The sequence below is a fragment of the Ambystoma mexicanum genome, chromosome 11, assembly GCF_040938575.1.
Source record: "Ambystoma mexicanum isolate Mex_15411 chromosome 11, UKY_AmexF1_1, whole genome shotgun sequence".
In the NCBI taxonomy this organism is placed as follows: domain Eukaryota; kingdom Metazoa; phylum Chordata; class Amphibia; order Caudata; family Ambystomatidae; genus Ambystoma; species Ambystoma mexicanum.
In genome coordinates, this window is record NC_090934.1 from 598,802,090 (window position 1) to 598,817,668 (window position 15,579).

Below are 15,579 nucleotides of genomic sequence, written 5' to 3' on the forward strand. Positions count from 1 at the left end.
AGTTAATTGGCTAAGGAGAAGTCCGGGTGCACAACCATTTAACCTCTGGTGAGCTGTAAGAATAAAATACTATTGGTTAACTTACCTTCTTGTCACTGGCTCACTACTTTACACCCTCCCATGCACTTTCCCCTTTCCCCTCTCCCATTCTCAATGTCACTGGGCCTGGTAAGATCGTTGTTTTTGTTCTCCCTTGTTCCCCTCCCTTGCCCTGTCGCGCTCTGAACACTTGTGTACGAGCGCGATACAAATAAAATATCAATATCAATAAAAGAACAGTACTAGATTAGTAATTGCCAAATTACAGACAGTAGTAAATAGTTACTTGCAAAAAATATACATGCACTCAATCAGCTAGTCAGGAAATATTTCTCCCAACACATATTATTGATGTTTAAAATATAAGCCTTGAATCTTTTTCAGTAAGCTGGCCTTGCCATGAGCCGATGGGGAAGAGGCTTGCCACGGTGGAAGCCAGAGCCAGTCCTTTGGCAGAGGGGGACAGTGGTAGTTGAGAGAGCCTCAATTCCTGTCCCCTCCCCAAGTGCCTTCTTATATGAGTGGTACCACAATGCGTCACCCCATTCCAAGACCACCAAATGCTTGCCTGTTTTCTTTTTTTCATTTCAGACACACTCAAGGTTCAGAAATCAAGACAGACTGCTTGCATGAATATAACCCATCGAGGCCTCCCAGCAGCGCACTCCAGACAGCAGACATATACGTGTTCCCAGAGAGACCGGAGAAACAGCTGAGCTGTGCAACCACGGGGACCGCAGCACACCATAGCAAACCCGGCTCCAGACACTTTTGTCTAGGTGGCCAAGGTTTGTGATTAAGGGGGCCCAACTTTTCTTGGATCTGTGATCCTGCAAAAAATGTCTTCCTGGATCTGAAAAATCCATTTGCCTTTCATTTGGTTTTGTCTGTTAAACTGCTTTAGAATTAGGAGCAGGGTTAACACATTTGACTACTTGAATGTCTGATAGAGATGCTTGTTAGGATTGCACTCCCTGGCAGATTAAAGGCAAAGAGATTCTTGGGCAAGGCTGACCGATGGTCCCAGGTAGGTGGGGCATGGGTGTGGAGCTTATGGTGGGAGTAGTTAATCGCTGTCATGAGTGCAACATATGTTACATGTTTTTAAGATGTCTTTTTCTACTATTGGAGCTGTATGTTTAGGGGTATGTCTCTGGCTGGAAAAAACCTGTTCACCTCACCACATTTTGCTAATATTAGGTGATTTGCCCAGGTTCACTCAATTTGTTCAAATGGGAAATCTGCTCTCGCCTTCCACCTGCTCATCCTTCCAAAATCACAGGCTCTCCAGTACCCCTTCCGCAGTCTTCTGCTCACTTCTTCCATTTGCTCTGTTTCCTTCCATAAGCTCCCTGACTACTTTGACCTTCTATTGGCTACTCACTTCATCTTCCATACGCTCTCCCATCTCCATAAGGAAAACTATTGCCAAAGCATGAAAAATGAAAGCTGTATACTGCGGAACTCTTAACAAGAGTGTGAGAGATTAATCTCAATTAATCACAAATGATTGTACCTTTTTTCAACACAATGCTATAATTGAGATATAAAAAAAAATACAGAGCAAAAGAGCAGAGCAAATAATGTGGCAACATCACCTCCTTTACCTTCCATCAGCTCCCCTTGACTATCATAGTATCAACGTTGACTGGCTGACTCGCTACCTTATCAGGCTGATCGGTAATGTCCTCCTCTTCAGTGGAACACAACTCGTCTCCCGGTTCCCTTTCCTCCTCACCTGAAGTCGAAGAGTAGTTCAGTTTCTTTCTCCTGGCGTGCAGAGCGGGTACTCTTTTCTTCTTAAGGAGGTAAGGTCGGCCTCGAAAGGAAGCCACCGCGGCTCAACAGTTGAGGCACGGTGACCCCCCTCCGCGACTGACAAAATACGGAGTGAGGGGAAAAGCCAACGGCGTAAAAACCCCTCGGAGCACTGAAGCACGCTGAACCGGGACCAAAAAAGAACGGTGAAGGTACACGCTGCAGATCCACTTGAGGTGAGTAAGGGAGTGAGCGACTGAGAGGCAAGTAAACAATGAAAGCATGGGAGAAGCAGCGAAGGAAACCAGGGGGGAGGAAAGGAACCCCAGAGACGGAAGAAGAGGTAAAAGTCAGGGAAAACCAACTGAGAACAGGAGGAACGGAGAAGGAATGCAGTATCCAGGAAGAGAGAGAGAGAACAAACAACAGCAGAAAGTAGGAAGCGGGCGTAGCACCGCCAAGAGGAAATCCGAAGTTGCAACAAGTCGAGTCGCCTAGGGTAGAGTGGTAAATACACTTTGGCGGCGGCCATGTTGGAAAAGCCTAGACCGTTTGCGCCGTCCACGAGAAAACGTGACGGCGCAGTTCAATGGCGGCCAAGTTTCCACCTCTTCCATAGCCGCCAGTAACTCGCGGTCGTGACAGTATGCCCCCCTCTAAGGTGGCATCTCCCGGCTTACCGGGATGCAGGTTGTGGAACTGGCGTACCAAACGGGGGGCATGAATATAGGACCGAGGTTCCCAGGAATCTTCGGACGAAGGAAAGCCCTTCCAATGTATGAGATATTCTAGATGTCCCTGGTGATAACGGGAATCCAGGATGTGGGAGACTTCGTATTCATCAGAGTTCCGGTTGGGTAATATGCGAAGACTAGGAGCTTCCTGCTTCCTATCGTCAGACACATAGGGATGTAACTGTGAGGAGTGAAAGGTTGGATGAATCCGACTGAGTGACTTGGGAAACTTAAAGCGATATGCAACTGGGTTAATCTTAGACAGTATGTCAAAAAGGCCAATGTAACGGGGAGACAGCTTGGATGGTCGGACCCAGCGAGGTAAAAACTTTGTAGACAACATAACCTTAGTACCCTTTTCCCAAGCCGGTACTTGTATTCGGTGTCGATCTGCTTGTTCTTTGTACTGAACGCTTGCCCTTTGAAGACTCTGTCTGGCAGTTATGTGGGCTTCTCTTAGTTGAGCCAGGCTGGTTTCTATCGATGGAATGGGGGTGTCCTTCCAGAAGGTGGGTATTATAGATTTGGGGTGGTACCCATACGTACAATAGAAAGGGCTCATACCTAGAGAGGCATGGATAGAGTTGTTATAAGTGAATTCAGCAGTTGGGAGAAGAGATACCCAATTGTCTTGGGACTGGTTTACAAAACACCTCAGGTACTGTTCGAGGGTACCATTCAACCGCTCAGTTTGGCCATTTGTTTGAGGATGGAATCCCGAAGAGAGAGCCCTCTCAATCCCCAATAACTTGCACAACGCTGACCAAAACTTAGAGGTGAACTGGCTGCCACGATCGGATACAATCTTTTGTGGAAGGCCGTGTAGTCTGAATACATCCTTAAGGAAGACTTTGGCCGTAACCGAGGCCGAGGGTATGCTGGACAAAGGAGAAAAATGTGCCAGTTTAGAATAGGCATCGACAGTAACCATGATGCACGTACAACCTTGGGATACAGGTAAGTCCACGATGAAATCCGTAGAAATGTTCATCCAAGCACCTGGAGAGATCGGATTGAGTTGAAGCAACCCCAACGGCTTCTGGGTGGAGTTCTTGTTCCGTAAACAAGTCAAACAGGTCCGAATGTAAGCCTGAGTGTCCGCCTTCATGTTGGGCCAATAGAAGGAACTTTGGAGCAACTCAAGAGTACCACGTAGACCCCGATGACCCGCGACCTTGGAGTCATGACACCACGAAGGGCTTGTACCTGGAGATTGTGTGTAGGGAGGAGCACCCTCCCTCGGTTGAAGTATAGCCCGTCCTTTATTTCGACAGGTATTCTCCCTAGGCTTGGAGTGAGTTCTTCTAAAGAAGGAGAAGCTCCCCTAACATCCTCCAGAAACAATGACACCGCCAAGACAATCCTAGTATGGGGGAACATAAGTTCTTTCTGATATATCGGGCTGACTTCTTTTCTTCGGGATAACGCGTCTGCGACTTGGTTTTGGGAGCCTGGAATGTACGTGATGGTAAAATGAAATTGAGCAAAAAAGTGTGCCCATCTCTCCTGTCGAGTATTGTAACATTCCTGTTGCCTCAAAATCTGCAGATTTTGGTGATCGGTGCGTATTAGAAAGGGATGCATACTCCCTTGGAGCAGGTGTCTCCATTCCAGACAAGCCAATTTCATAGCTAAGAGTTCTTTGTCGATGACCGAATAGTTTTGTTGGCTGGCTGTCAAGGTCTTAGAGAAATAAACTACTGGATGTTCCATGTTGTGGTTGGTTTGCAGGAGGACAGCACCCACCGCCGCCGCAGAGGCGTCGGTTTCCAATACAAAAGGCTTCTGTTGGTCAGGCTGCCTGAGAATGGGGGCCGTGCAAAATCTTTTCTTGAGACAGATAAAACTGTCTTCCGCATCCTTGTTCCAAAAAAAAGGCGTGGAAGATTTCTTTAGTAGAGAAGTGATGGGAAGCGTAAGTCTCGAGAACTCTGGGATGAATTTCCGATAGAAATTTGCTAGACCTAGAAACCTTTGGATTTCCTTTACGGATGAGGGAGATGGCCATTCGAGAATGGCTTCTACCTTCTTGGGATCCATGGTAACTCCCCTTTCAGAGAGTATAAATCCCAAGTAGGAGATGGACGACTGGGCGAAGGCACATTTCACTGGTTTCACCAGTAGGTGATGTGATTGGAGTCTGTGTAACACCTCAGAAACTTGGGAAGTATGTTCTTCCTTCTTACGGGAATATACCAGAATGTCATCAAGGTAAACCACGGTGTTGAGACCCAAAAGATCGGAGAATATGCGGTCCATGAACCTCTGGAAGATTGAGGGGGCATTAACCAGTCCGAAAGGCATCACTCGATATTCAAAAAGCCCGTAGGGAGTGCGGAAAGCCGTCCTCCATTCATCGCCGGACTTAATGCGAAGTAGATGATATGCGTTCCGTAGATCCAACTTTGTGAAAATCACCGACCCCTGGACGGCTTCTAGAATCTCTGAGATGATGGGCATGGGATATCTGTTCTTGATGGTCACCTGATTAAGACTCCTGTAGTCAATACAAGGTCTTACTTCCTTAGAGTCTCTCTTGGGTATGAAGAATAAGGAGGCGCCGGCCGGGGATCTTGATGGTCGAATCAGACCGTTGGCAAGGTTGTCATCCAAGTAACACCTGAGCACTTCCTTTTCAGACATAGAAAGGGGGTACATTCTCCCAAAGGGGACCAAGGCCTGAGGTATGAGGTCAATGTTACAATCCTCTGGTCGATGAGGGGGGAGCACTAGGGGTTGTTGTTCCTTGAAGATGGCTGCAAATTCCTCGAAGTGCCTGGGAATACAATGGATGGAGCTCTTCTCGGTAGCACATACTGTCTTGACTTTCTCAAACCCTGGTCCAGGCAAACACTTCTCTTGACAATAAGTTGAGCGAAAACTTAGTAGATTGTCTGTCCAGTTTATAGTAGGATTGTGCTTACGGAGCCATCCTATCCCCAATATCACAGGGAAATGGGCTGCCCTGATGATATCAAATTTGATCACCTCTGAATGTTGTTGAATGGATACTCGCACTTCCTCTGTAGAAAGAGTGATGAGATCGGAGCATAAAGGAGTGCCATCCACCCCTTCCACCTTCTGGTCTTCCTTCTTTGGAACTCGGATCAGACCCACCTTATCCGCCCATAAGGTGTCTAGAAAGTTCCCGGCAGCTCCACAGTCGAGTAGGGCTTGAGTCTCCATCTCTTTTCCTCTGAATTGGAGTAGGACGGTGATAACCATTAAACGATGATCTTCGGAGGATTTGGCCAAGGTCACCGAAAGAGTAGTGTAGGAACTGAAGGACGCCCCTCGATAGTCTGTCCTACCGACTACCGAGGGCGTTCATTTCCCGGCCTCCTCGGGGGTACGTCGGGACAGTCTCTCAAGAGATGAGTGGGAGAGCCACAATAGAGGCACAGACTGCCCTCTCTTCTCCTCTTCTTTTCTTCCACTGTCAAATGAGCTCGGGTTGTTCTGATCTGCATCGGTTCTTCCTTGGGTGGCAGGCGAGTAGCAGGTGAGGAGGTCGAAGGGTGAGGTTCAAGAAAGGATCCGGTAGAACGAGCCTTCTTCTTCTCATTCTTTCTTTCGGTTATGCAAAAATCGATCCTAATGACTGCCTTTATAAGATCGTAGAAGGAAGCAGGACGGGGAATCCTGGCAAGTTAATCTTTCAAGTCCTCCCGCAAACCTCTCCGAAACATGGTATACGTGCTTCTTCCTGCCAACCTGCCTCTGCCGCTATTCTTTTGAAGGAGGACAGGTACAAAAGTAGGTCTGAATTGCCTTGACGCACATCAAGCAGGTCCTCGCTTGCTACGTAGGCGGTTTCTGTATGAAGGAATGTCTGCTTGAGGAGATCCTTGAAGGCAGTAAAATCCTGTAACACCAGATCGACTGAGATACCAAGGGAGTCGCCCATGCTAGGGCGTTACCCGTCATGTGGGTAATCATGAACCCTACCTTGGCATGGTCGGTAAAAAAGGTGCCTCTTCTGAAAGCAAAGTGAATATTGCATGCATCCAAAAATTCCTTTACTTTCCTTTCGGTTCCATCGAATTTGCCTGATACCAAAGGTAGGGGGGGGAGATCAGCCGTGAGCTGTTCTCGAGTGGCAACCCTCTGTTGGAGAGCGGCATTCTCTGTTTTCAGAGTCTGTACTTCCAGATTTAGGTTCTGTACCGCAGTGACAAGCTCTTGCAGCTGTTGTGGGGTTGCCATTTCGGTACTTTGGCGTTGCAAGCTATCAACGTTAACTGGCTGACTCGCTACCTTATCAGGCTGATCGGTAATGCCCTCCTCTTCAGTGGAATACAACTCGTCTCCCAGTTCCCTTTCCTCCTCACCTGAAGTCGAAGAGTAGTTCAGTTTCTTTCTCCTGGCTTGCAGAGCGGGTACTCTTTTCTTCTTAAGGAGGTAAGGTCGGCCTCGAAAGGAAGCCACCGCGGCTCAACAGTTGAGGCACGGTCACCCCCCTCCGCGACGGACAAAATACAGAGTGAGGGGAAAAGCCAACGGCGTAAAAACCGCTCGGAGCACTGAAGCACACTGAACCGGGACCAAAAAAAAACAGTGAAGGTACACGCTGCAGATTCACTTGAGGTGAGTAAGGAGGTGAGCGACTGAGAGGCAACTAAACAATGAAAGCACGGGAGAAGCAGTGAAGGAAACCGGGGGGGAGGAAAGGAACCCCAGAGACGTAGGGAGAGGTAACCGTCAGGGAAGAGCAACTGAGAACGGGAGAAACGGAGAAGGAATGCAGTATCCAGGAAGAGAGAGAGAGAACAAGTAACAGGAGAAAGTAGGAAGCGGGCGGAGTACCGCCAAGAGGAAAACGTAGATGAGCGAGAGCAACTGAGGGAAATCCGAAGTTGCAACGCGCCGAGTCACCTAGTGTAGAGTGGTAAATACACTTTGGCGGCGGCCATGTTGGAAAAGACTAGACCGTTTGCGCCGTCCACGAGAAAACGTGACGGCGCAGTTCAATGGCGGCCAAGTTTCCACCTCTTCCATAGCTGCCAGTAACTCCCGGTCGTGACAAATAGCCACCTACCCCACTCTTCCCCCACCATGTCTTCTTGGCCTGGCTGGGGAGAATCGAGGATGATGTCACCTTCCCCTCTGCAAGGGCTGAGCAACCTAGCCCCCAGTCTTATTCCATCTAAAATAGTGTGCGCTCAACAATACCTCCCTGAATGCTGTTGCTACTCTGAGGAGGAGGTGCTTGTGGTTCAGCCATTTTGTTGTGAAAGACAGCCCCCTCTTACTCAATAAATATTGAAGCAAGGAATAGGATATTTTGTATCTTACAAAGTGACATTTCGAAACACAACATTGCATTTTTTGTTGCAATTTTGCAGCTAATTTGAATTGAATTGAGGGTGTGTGGGAGTGTTACCATGCAAGTGAGAGTGGGATCAGGAGGTAGACAGTGCAGGGTGAGGGTTTTCCAGCCTCCTGGTATCACTCCCTGTTGTATGTCGCAAGGCGGAGGGGTCGCCGCTCCCTTGCCACTCCCTATACATCATTGTTTGGGTCACTCCGTTTACATACTGTTTGTAATATGCAATTGTCCATGATGAATTACTTTACTTTGCTTTGCTTTGAATGTCTCAATTTCGATCAATAAATGTGGCCTTATATTTTTTTTAATTATTTTTTTATTTTTATTTTATTTGAACTTTACTCAGTTACAAACTAAGTTTTGTCAAAATTCTGTGTCTTCAGCGCGTTAGATAGAATAAAATAAAATAGCATCACGCCTCCCCTAGGCCAGCAGCACTGACCACTTTCACTTTCTTGTAAGGAAGTATTCTCATTTCTAAATTCTTCCTTACTTTAGGCTGCGTCAAGAACAGCCTGTGGAGAATCGCCATCCAGCCTCGGATGGTTGATCTGTTCAAACGCAAGTTCAATTAATTTGGCCAGGGTTTGGGTCCATTTCGTATTCTCACCAGAGATTGATCTGTTCCAAAGGTCGTCTGTTGGAATATCCACAGATTCTCTGCCAGCGAGGGGAGGTAGATGCTTCTGTTTTCGTTCATTTTTTCACATTCCATGACCATGTGCTTCAATGTTTCAATTGATCCTTCCTTTTTGCATAGTCGACAGCGCTTGTCCGTTTCGACTCCTCTAATAGTTATGATCTCCCTTGTTGGCAGCAGATTTAGTCTTGCTCTCATGATGGAGTTTCTCACTTTTTTATCCGGAAACTTGGCACACTAATTTAATGGTTTTTTCACCTTGTTGAATGTTGGAGGCAAGTGGTTAAGGAGTTTATTCCCAGCAGCTCTCTCAGTTGTCACTATCCAGTCCATTTCTTCAGTTTTGGTTTTAATTCGATCTGGATTTTCTTTCAATTCGTTTTCTGTACATTCAATTTTAGCTAAATCATCTTTTCTGGCTTTTACCCAGTTTTTCAGAGCTTCACATTTACCTGTTTCTATTTCAACCCTTATGATGTTAAGGATGGGCAATGTGTCTGACATGATTATTTTTCTGTACGGTCGTAGGGCGCTTTGGTCTACCATTGATGCTAAAGATACAAGCCCCAGCTCTCTCCTAATGGCTGGCATTGCTGTAGATTTTGGTAGGCTTAGGACTGTTTCCACACATGCCCTTCTAGTTTGCTCCAGATGTTACGTGGAAAGTATAGCGAGGCCTCCATTCCGTATGTCAACGCTGGAACCACTTTGGCTTTATAGAAAGTTAGTGCCGGTATTAGCGAAAATTTGCGGAATTTGCGCTCCACTGTTCTTGTTTGGGCTGTCAGGCGTTTCTCTTTTCCCCATAGCTGATTTTGTAGACACTTTTCTGTTCTGGAACTATCCATTTGAATCCCCAGGTATTTGAAATTGTCTACTATTTCAATGTTCACATTGTCGAGGAACAAATTCATTTTGTTCGTTGTTTTAATGGTGACTTTCTCAAATACTATAATTTTTGTCTTTGTTTTATTTATCTCCAGGTTGTTTTTGGTGATAAAGTTTTCCAGGTTACATAGTTTTCTTTGTAGGCCCACTTTCGTCTGATCAATCAAAATGACGTCATCCGCATATAATAGGCGCGGGATCTCCATTTTTCCGATTTTAGGGGGAAAAGATTGAATATTACTTTCAGAAAGTTGGTAATCCCCCAAGAATGTTATAAACAGTGCCGGCGCCAGTGGGCAGCCCTGCTTAACTCCTCGATTCACGATAATCTCTTCTGACAGCGCACCCTGATGCTTTAGTTTCACTCTGATTTTTGTCTGTGAATGGAGGGCTTTTATGGGGTCCAATATTTTAGGTGGACAGTTCCATCCTTGGAGCTTCAACCAGAGCCTAGGCCGATCGATCTTATGAAATGCCTTAGACAAATCAATGAAGGCCAGGTAAACCTTTGGCGCACCCTCTTTAACTTTGTCTTTCAAGATGTTAAGTAACATTAGGTTGATTGAAGTAGAGCCATTTTTTTGAAAGCCTGTTTGTAATTGGTCATTACATTGGCTGTGTTTTCCCCATTCTCGAAGATGCTCAAGCAGGCGACTGGCGTAGATTTTCCCAATTATGTCAAGAAGTGCAATTGGCCTGTAGCTCTTTGGTCTTTGTCTCTGGCCTTTTTTGTAGATTTGGACTATCACCCCTTTCTGCCATGATTCCGGAACCATGTTTGTTCTGCCGCATTCTGCAAATATCTTGCTAATCATCTCCGCCCATTCTCTTGGAAACATTTTGAGGTCCATGTTCGTGAGTCCATCCGGACCCGGGGCTCTAGATGTTTTCAGTTTCCGTATGGATGCTTCGATGTCTTCCACATTCGAAAGGTCAACCCACAGTGTTTCTGAGGTCTGGTTTCTTTTTTGTGTGTCCATAGTGGGACCCTGAAATTCCCTGGCGAAATATTTGGTCCAACTTTCTTCAGCCACTGCGTTTGAAAGCGAGGAACTCTGGGTGGAATTTGACTCTTTTATCAGCGTCCAAAATGCACTCGATTTTTTTGTCTGTAATTTCTTCATCATTTCCTCAGCATCATTTTGGTATTGAATGGATTTATGTTGTTTGCGCCAGTTGTTGTAGCTTTTTACTTCGAGACACCAGCTCCTCCAATCGTCTGCAGCCATTGATTTCTTAGCTATTCTTAATAATCTGCATCCCACTTTTCTTTTTTCCACCAGATCCTTGTCATACGTATGCATGGTGTTGGCAGGTTTCTTCAATCTCTTCGTGCCCTTTGCGTGGTAAGCTAGTAATAGAGGCAGGTAATTTGGTCTTTCCTTCCTATCTTTTAGGACCTGCTCAGTGACTTTATTTTCCCAGGTTCGTTTGATCTTTACAATATCTTGTTCAGTAAGACGTAGACGGGTCTGTTGTAGATTTGTTTCAATCGCCCAATCGTAAGTACTTTCTTTCCTGGTTTCATTCTGCCACGTGCAGCACAGTAAATTGTGGTCACTGTTTACGGTTTTTTGGACCTTAAAGCTGGTCAGACCCTGTGTGAGACCATTAGAAACAAAGATGTAGTCCAGCGTTGCTTTGGAACCATTTCCTTCCCACGTCGGGATGTTCGTTTGTTTGGGGAACAGAGAGGCGACATTTTGAATGCCTCTTGAACTAATAGCTTCATTCCAGGCCTTTCCTCTCTTTATGGTGGCATCCACGCCACCCCGTTGTTGACTGGGTTTTTGTTGGTCCCCCAGAGCGTCCGTGCATTTGGCATTAAAATCGCCACAGATGATCAGCTCAATTTTGTTGAATTCCAAATATAGCTGGTCAATCGTATCGCACATGTTGTTACAAAAGCTTTTTACTGTCATTTGCTGGGTATTCCAATAACAATTAACTATGGCCAGGATATTTAGAGGCCCCTTTTCCTTCTTGTTCTTGTAATGATTTTGAGAGGTCAAGGTAACCAGCATTTCGTATGACTGTTTCCACATTCTCGGTTCGCTCAATCCTGTTCCTGTTTTTATAGCGGTTAACAAGCCCGACGATGGTCTGCCGAACAGGCCATTAACCGCTGGCGAAATCATCACTGTGAAACCGTCCAGTGCTGGCTGGTTTATCAGCCACGTTTCTTGGAGGCATAAGATGTCGTAATACCCCAGATCAACATCTCCAGGTGTCGTGAGGTGTGTGTGGCCTCTCGTATTCCATGAGCCCAGTGTGTATGGTTCATTTGTGGGTCGCTCGCTTCTTTTTTCGGTGATGTTGTTGTTGAGGCAAGCTGACCCTGGTCGTTGCTATTTGCTTTTTTCTTTGTTCCAATTTGACATTATCCACTTCCATGGTCCTTTTGGTTGTCTTTCCTCCTCCTTTACTTGCTGATTACCATGGTTATTACTCCTGTCTTCCAACTGTTCCCGTCCTGCGGTACTACGGGAGATAACTTGCCTCTGTTCCTCTCTGTTGGTTCTACTTGGTTTCCGGGTCCTTTCCGCGTGATACTTTGTACTTTGGTATTTTCTTTGGTTAGAATCGCCTCTCTCCATCGGGTCATTATCCCGTTTCAGTGGCCTACCCTTGTACTGTGGTCGTCTGTGCCTTTCCTGCCACCCTTGGGGCTTTTGCCATCGGCTTCGCTGGTATAGATCTTCTGTTTTTGATTGATAGTGATATTTTGGTTTGGACTTTTCGACCATTTCCTCTTCCTGTCTTCTCACCTTCATTTGTTGTTCAGTCAAGCGAAACCCCATTTGTTCGAATTCTTCGTATACTAGGTCATCAGTATCTTTGATAGCTGCTGCTTTCAGATGAAGAAATACTTTGGCTTTTTTTTCCCTATGATAGGGTTCCACCAGCACAAGATCATCCGTTCTTATCTTTTTCAACGTTTTCATTTTTTTTGTTATTTGGAGTACTGTCGATCTATTCAGAATCAGGAAGTTTTTGTCTACTTCCATTTGTTCCAGCTTGAAGACTCGTATCTCTTCTTTTGCTTTTTTCCTGTTTTCGACATCTCCTTTTTCTATACGGTACTTCCGCTGACTTTTTTGTTTGTCCACCTTCTCTCGTGCCCACCTTGGCGTAGATGGACTTCTTCTTGTTCGTGATGCATAGCTATCCATCTTCGCGTCCTCTGCACTTGATTGTGACCCAGATCTTTGCGAGTCCCTCAGTGCTGCTGTTTTTTTAGAGATCGGGGCCATTCCTTCCTTCTCCCTCATTGACCGTGATGTGCGAATTTCATCACTTTCTCTCCTATTCCCCAATTCTGTATGCAAGTCGTTTGTCTCTTTCCCACCCTTTTCAGAGTGTGTCGAGATATTCATTAAGTCCGGACAGTTTAGGAATTCATCAACAGTTTTTGGTAATCTCGGGGGAACCGTTCTCCTCTGTGCATGGCCTTGGTTCTGGTCGATTGTCCTTGGGATGTATAATGCCCTGGGCAAGTCCCCTTCCTTCGAATTTCGCTGATGGGTTGCTGTCCTTCTTGGTGGTTGATTTCCTTTCCAACAGATCGATTATTGGTGAGTGCGTCTTTTGTGCTTTAGCCGGTTTGCCACCTTCACTTTTCTCGTTACCCTTTGCCCTTACTGAGGCTTGTTCCGGTGGTTCTTCCGGGGCCGATGGCTTTGCACATAGATTTCTGTTCCTAGATTCCATAGTCTCTATCTTTTTTTTCCACCGCTTCGATTTTCCTTTCCCAGTATGTTTTCTGGTTCGCAGGATTTTTTTCTGTCTCGGGCCGAGTTGTAGTTGCTATCTGTGTTCTGGTCAGGGTTTCCATGTTCTCAATCTTTTTCTCCAAAGCTTCAATTTTCCTTTCCCAGTGACTTTTCTGGTTTAGCATTTTATCCTCGGTTGCCGGTACAAGGGTTTCCATCTTGGCCAATTTCTCCATCATATTGGAGAGTATTGCTGTGTTATCTTGCATGTTTTCTTTGATTGCTTCGTACAATTTACAAAATGGAGCTAGCACGATGGTCATGGCCGACATGATCGCAATCATTTCCGGTTCTTGTTAGGTGATTCATTTTGTAATGCCATTGCAATTTCACTGAGTCATCTCTTTTTAGGTGAAGCTTGGGTTTTCTCCGATTTCCTCCCAGATGCTGATGCATCCAAAACCTGGCATTCCGCTGGTACTCTTGGATCAATAGTTACCGAGTTTCTCAGTGATCTGCCTTTAGTATTCGGGTTTGCTTTCTGTGGCGTTGGGTGATCCCCTTTTGTCATGGGGGAAAAATTGGAATTGCTCAAGGACAGATGTGACTTTGTCCTGCCAGACGGTCTTCTGTTTCCTTATGTACCTGCGGCGTTCTATTGTGATTCCACTCTGGTAGACACCCCTTCACCCCATCCTCTTCTTGTCCATCCTCCAGAATGCATATCTCCTCAATGGTTGTTGGGACCCCTTTTGGGGCACTTTGCGACTGGGCAATAGGAGTCCCCCCTCTCGGAAGGTCTTTCGGTAGCCATGGCACTTGGCTCTCCACCCCTTTTGATTTTCTGTCTCCGTTTCTAGTTCATTAGGTGGTGTCATGCCTTTTCCCTGAGGATTTACCTCAAACCGTCCTTGTTTGTCACTTTGTGGTGTCGGAGATTCAGTTCTCCTTTGTTTTTGGGCGGGCTGTGTTTCAATTGCTATTTCTAGCATTTCCGCATCTGATATTTCAGTCTCTATTCTCTGTTTCCTTTTGTGTTGCTGTGTAAAAAATGCCTTTAGCGGGCAAGAGAGCAGTGAATTGGGCAGGCCTTTTCACATTGGTCCGCCTCTTTTGATGCTTTTTCTTACTTTTTGTTCCGCCAACAAGGATTGCTTTGAAGGTCTTATAGTCCCTGTCTTTTTTGGTCCTTGATGCCTGGCTTTTGCCGGAGTGTTGGTTTTATTTCTCTTTTTCCTTTTTGCGCCAGATCCAGCTTTAAGTTGCTCGCCGTCGGTTTGCTTATTCGAATCCTCTGGTTCTCCCTCCGATTGGGTTTCGCTCTCAAGCCCCTCTTCATCCGATTCCATCTCCTTCTCCGGATCCACGAGTATCGCTCTATCACTTGGGTCTCTACCCAGTTTTCTAGCCCGTGGAGGACTTTTGTCCAGTCCTTGCATGATGTTCTCGCGATCACGATCAGTGTCGTGGAGCATTACTTGAATCCGAATTACCCTCGGGTCAAATTCGCCTTCTTCAATTGGACATGAGGGCTCCAATACCGCTTCTCCTTTCGTGCTTAGGGTTCCTTTCTCCCCCTCCCTCGTTGGTCGATAAGGCGATAGTTCTATTATGTCCGTTACTTCGTTTATCTTTGTTCCTTCGCCTTTCTCTTTCAAACCCCTCCGACCCCTGTTCTCCGGGTTGCTTTTCCTGGGGCTTCCTCGCTGAGACTCCACCGCCTCGCCCGGAATGGGCGGGGCGAAAGGTTCCCTCCGATCCGAGTTTTGCTCACCCTCCAGATCCACCACTCTCCCGCTGCACTGCTGACGGCCAGATTCGGGCAGACACCGTCCTCCAACCGCACCCAGCAGCGGTCCCTGTTGTTGCGGCGAGCTTGAATCAGGAACCTGGGGGGCGGCAGCAGATGCGCCCGGTCCTACTGCGGCTCCTTTCACTCGGGCCTCCAGAGTGATCGTGCTCCCGCGCCCTTCTAGTTGTTCCTCCATCGGCGCCCCGAGCGCAGACGCGGCCCGGGACTCCAACGAAGAGATGGAGTGCTTCTGGCCTCGTGACTCCGGTAAGCTGTTTCCTTCTCTGTTCTTTTTATCCAGCTCGTGATAAAGACCCAAATCATGAGCTGGGTCCGGGGTTGTAGCAGATTTTGGGATTGGGGTGGGGGTTGTGGATAGAAGGTCTATGATAGAGGGAGTCACTGTCGGTCTTGGTGCCGAATCAGACTTACTCCTCCTCCTTTTTCCCAGGCTCATTGCCCTCCCTGATTTAGATGTTTTTACCAGGTTTGAGACCTTTGAGAACATTTTTACACTGTTCAAAGCTTTCAGAGGACGTACCTCCGGTTCCATACGGGTTCGGCTTCGCATCTGCAGCGGACTGCTGCAGACTGGCTCGCACCTCAGGCTCGCAGCTCCGCTCACCGCTCCGCGGTATCACGCGGATTAAATAGGAACTTCCTGTGGTTTCTGCACAACGATGCGG

General features: G+C 46.7%; 1 protein-coding gene across 1 annotated transcript; it reads right to left on the reverse strand.

Moving 5' to 3' along the window:
* Positions 1-14,195: 14,195 nt before the first annotated feature.
* On the reverse strand, positions 14,196-15,350 carry LOC138505025 (cylicin-2-like). The gene has a single exon (XM_069625371.1). The coding sequence runs from the start codon at positions 15,348-15,350 to the stop codon at positions 14,196-14,198; it is 1,155 nt and encodes a 384-aa protein (XP_069481472.1).
* Between the last annotated feature and the right edge of the window lie 229 nt (positions 15,351-15,579).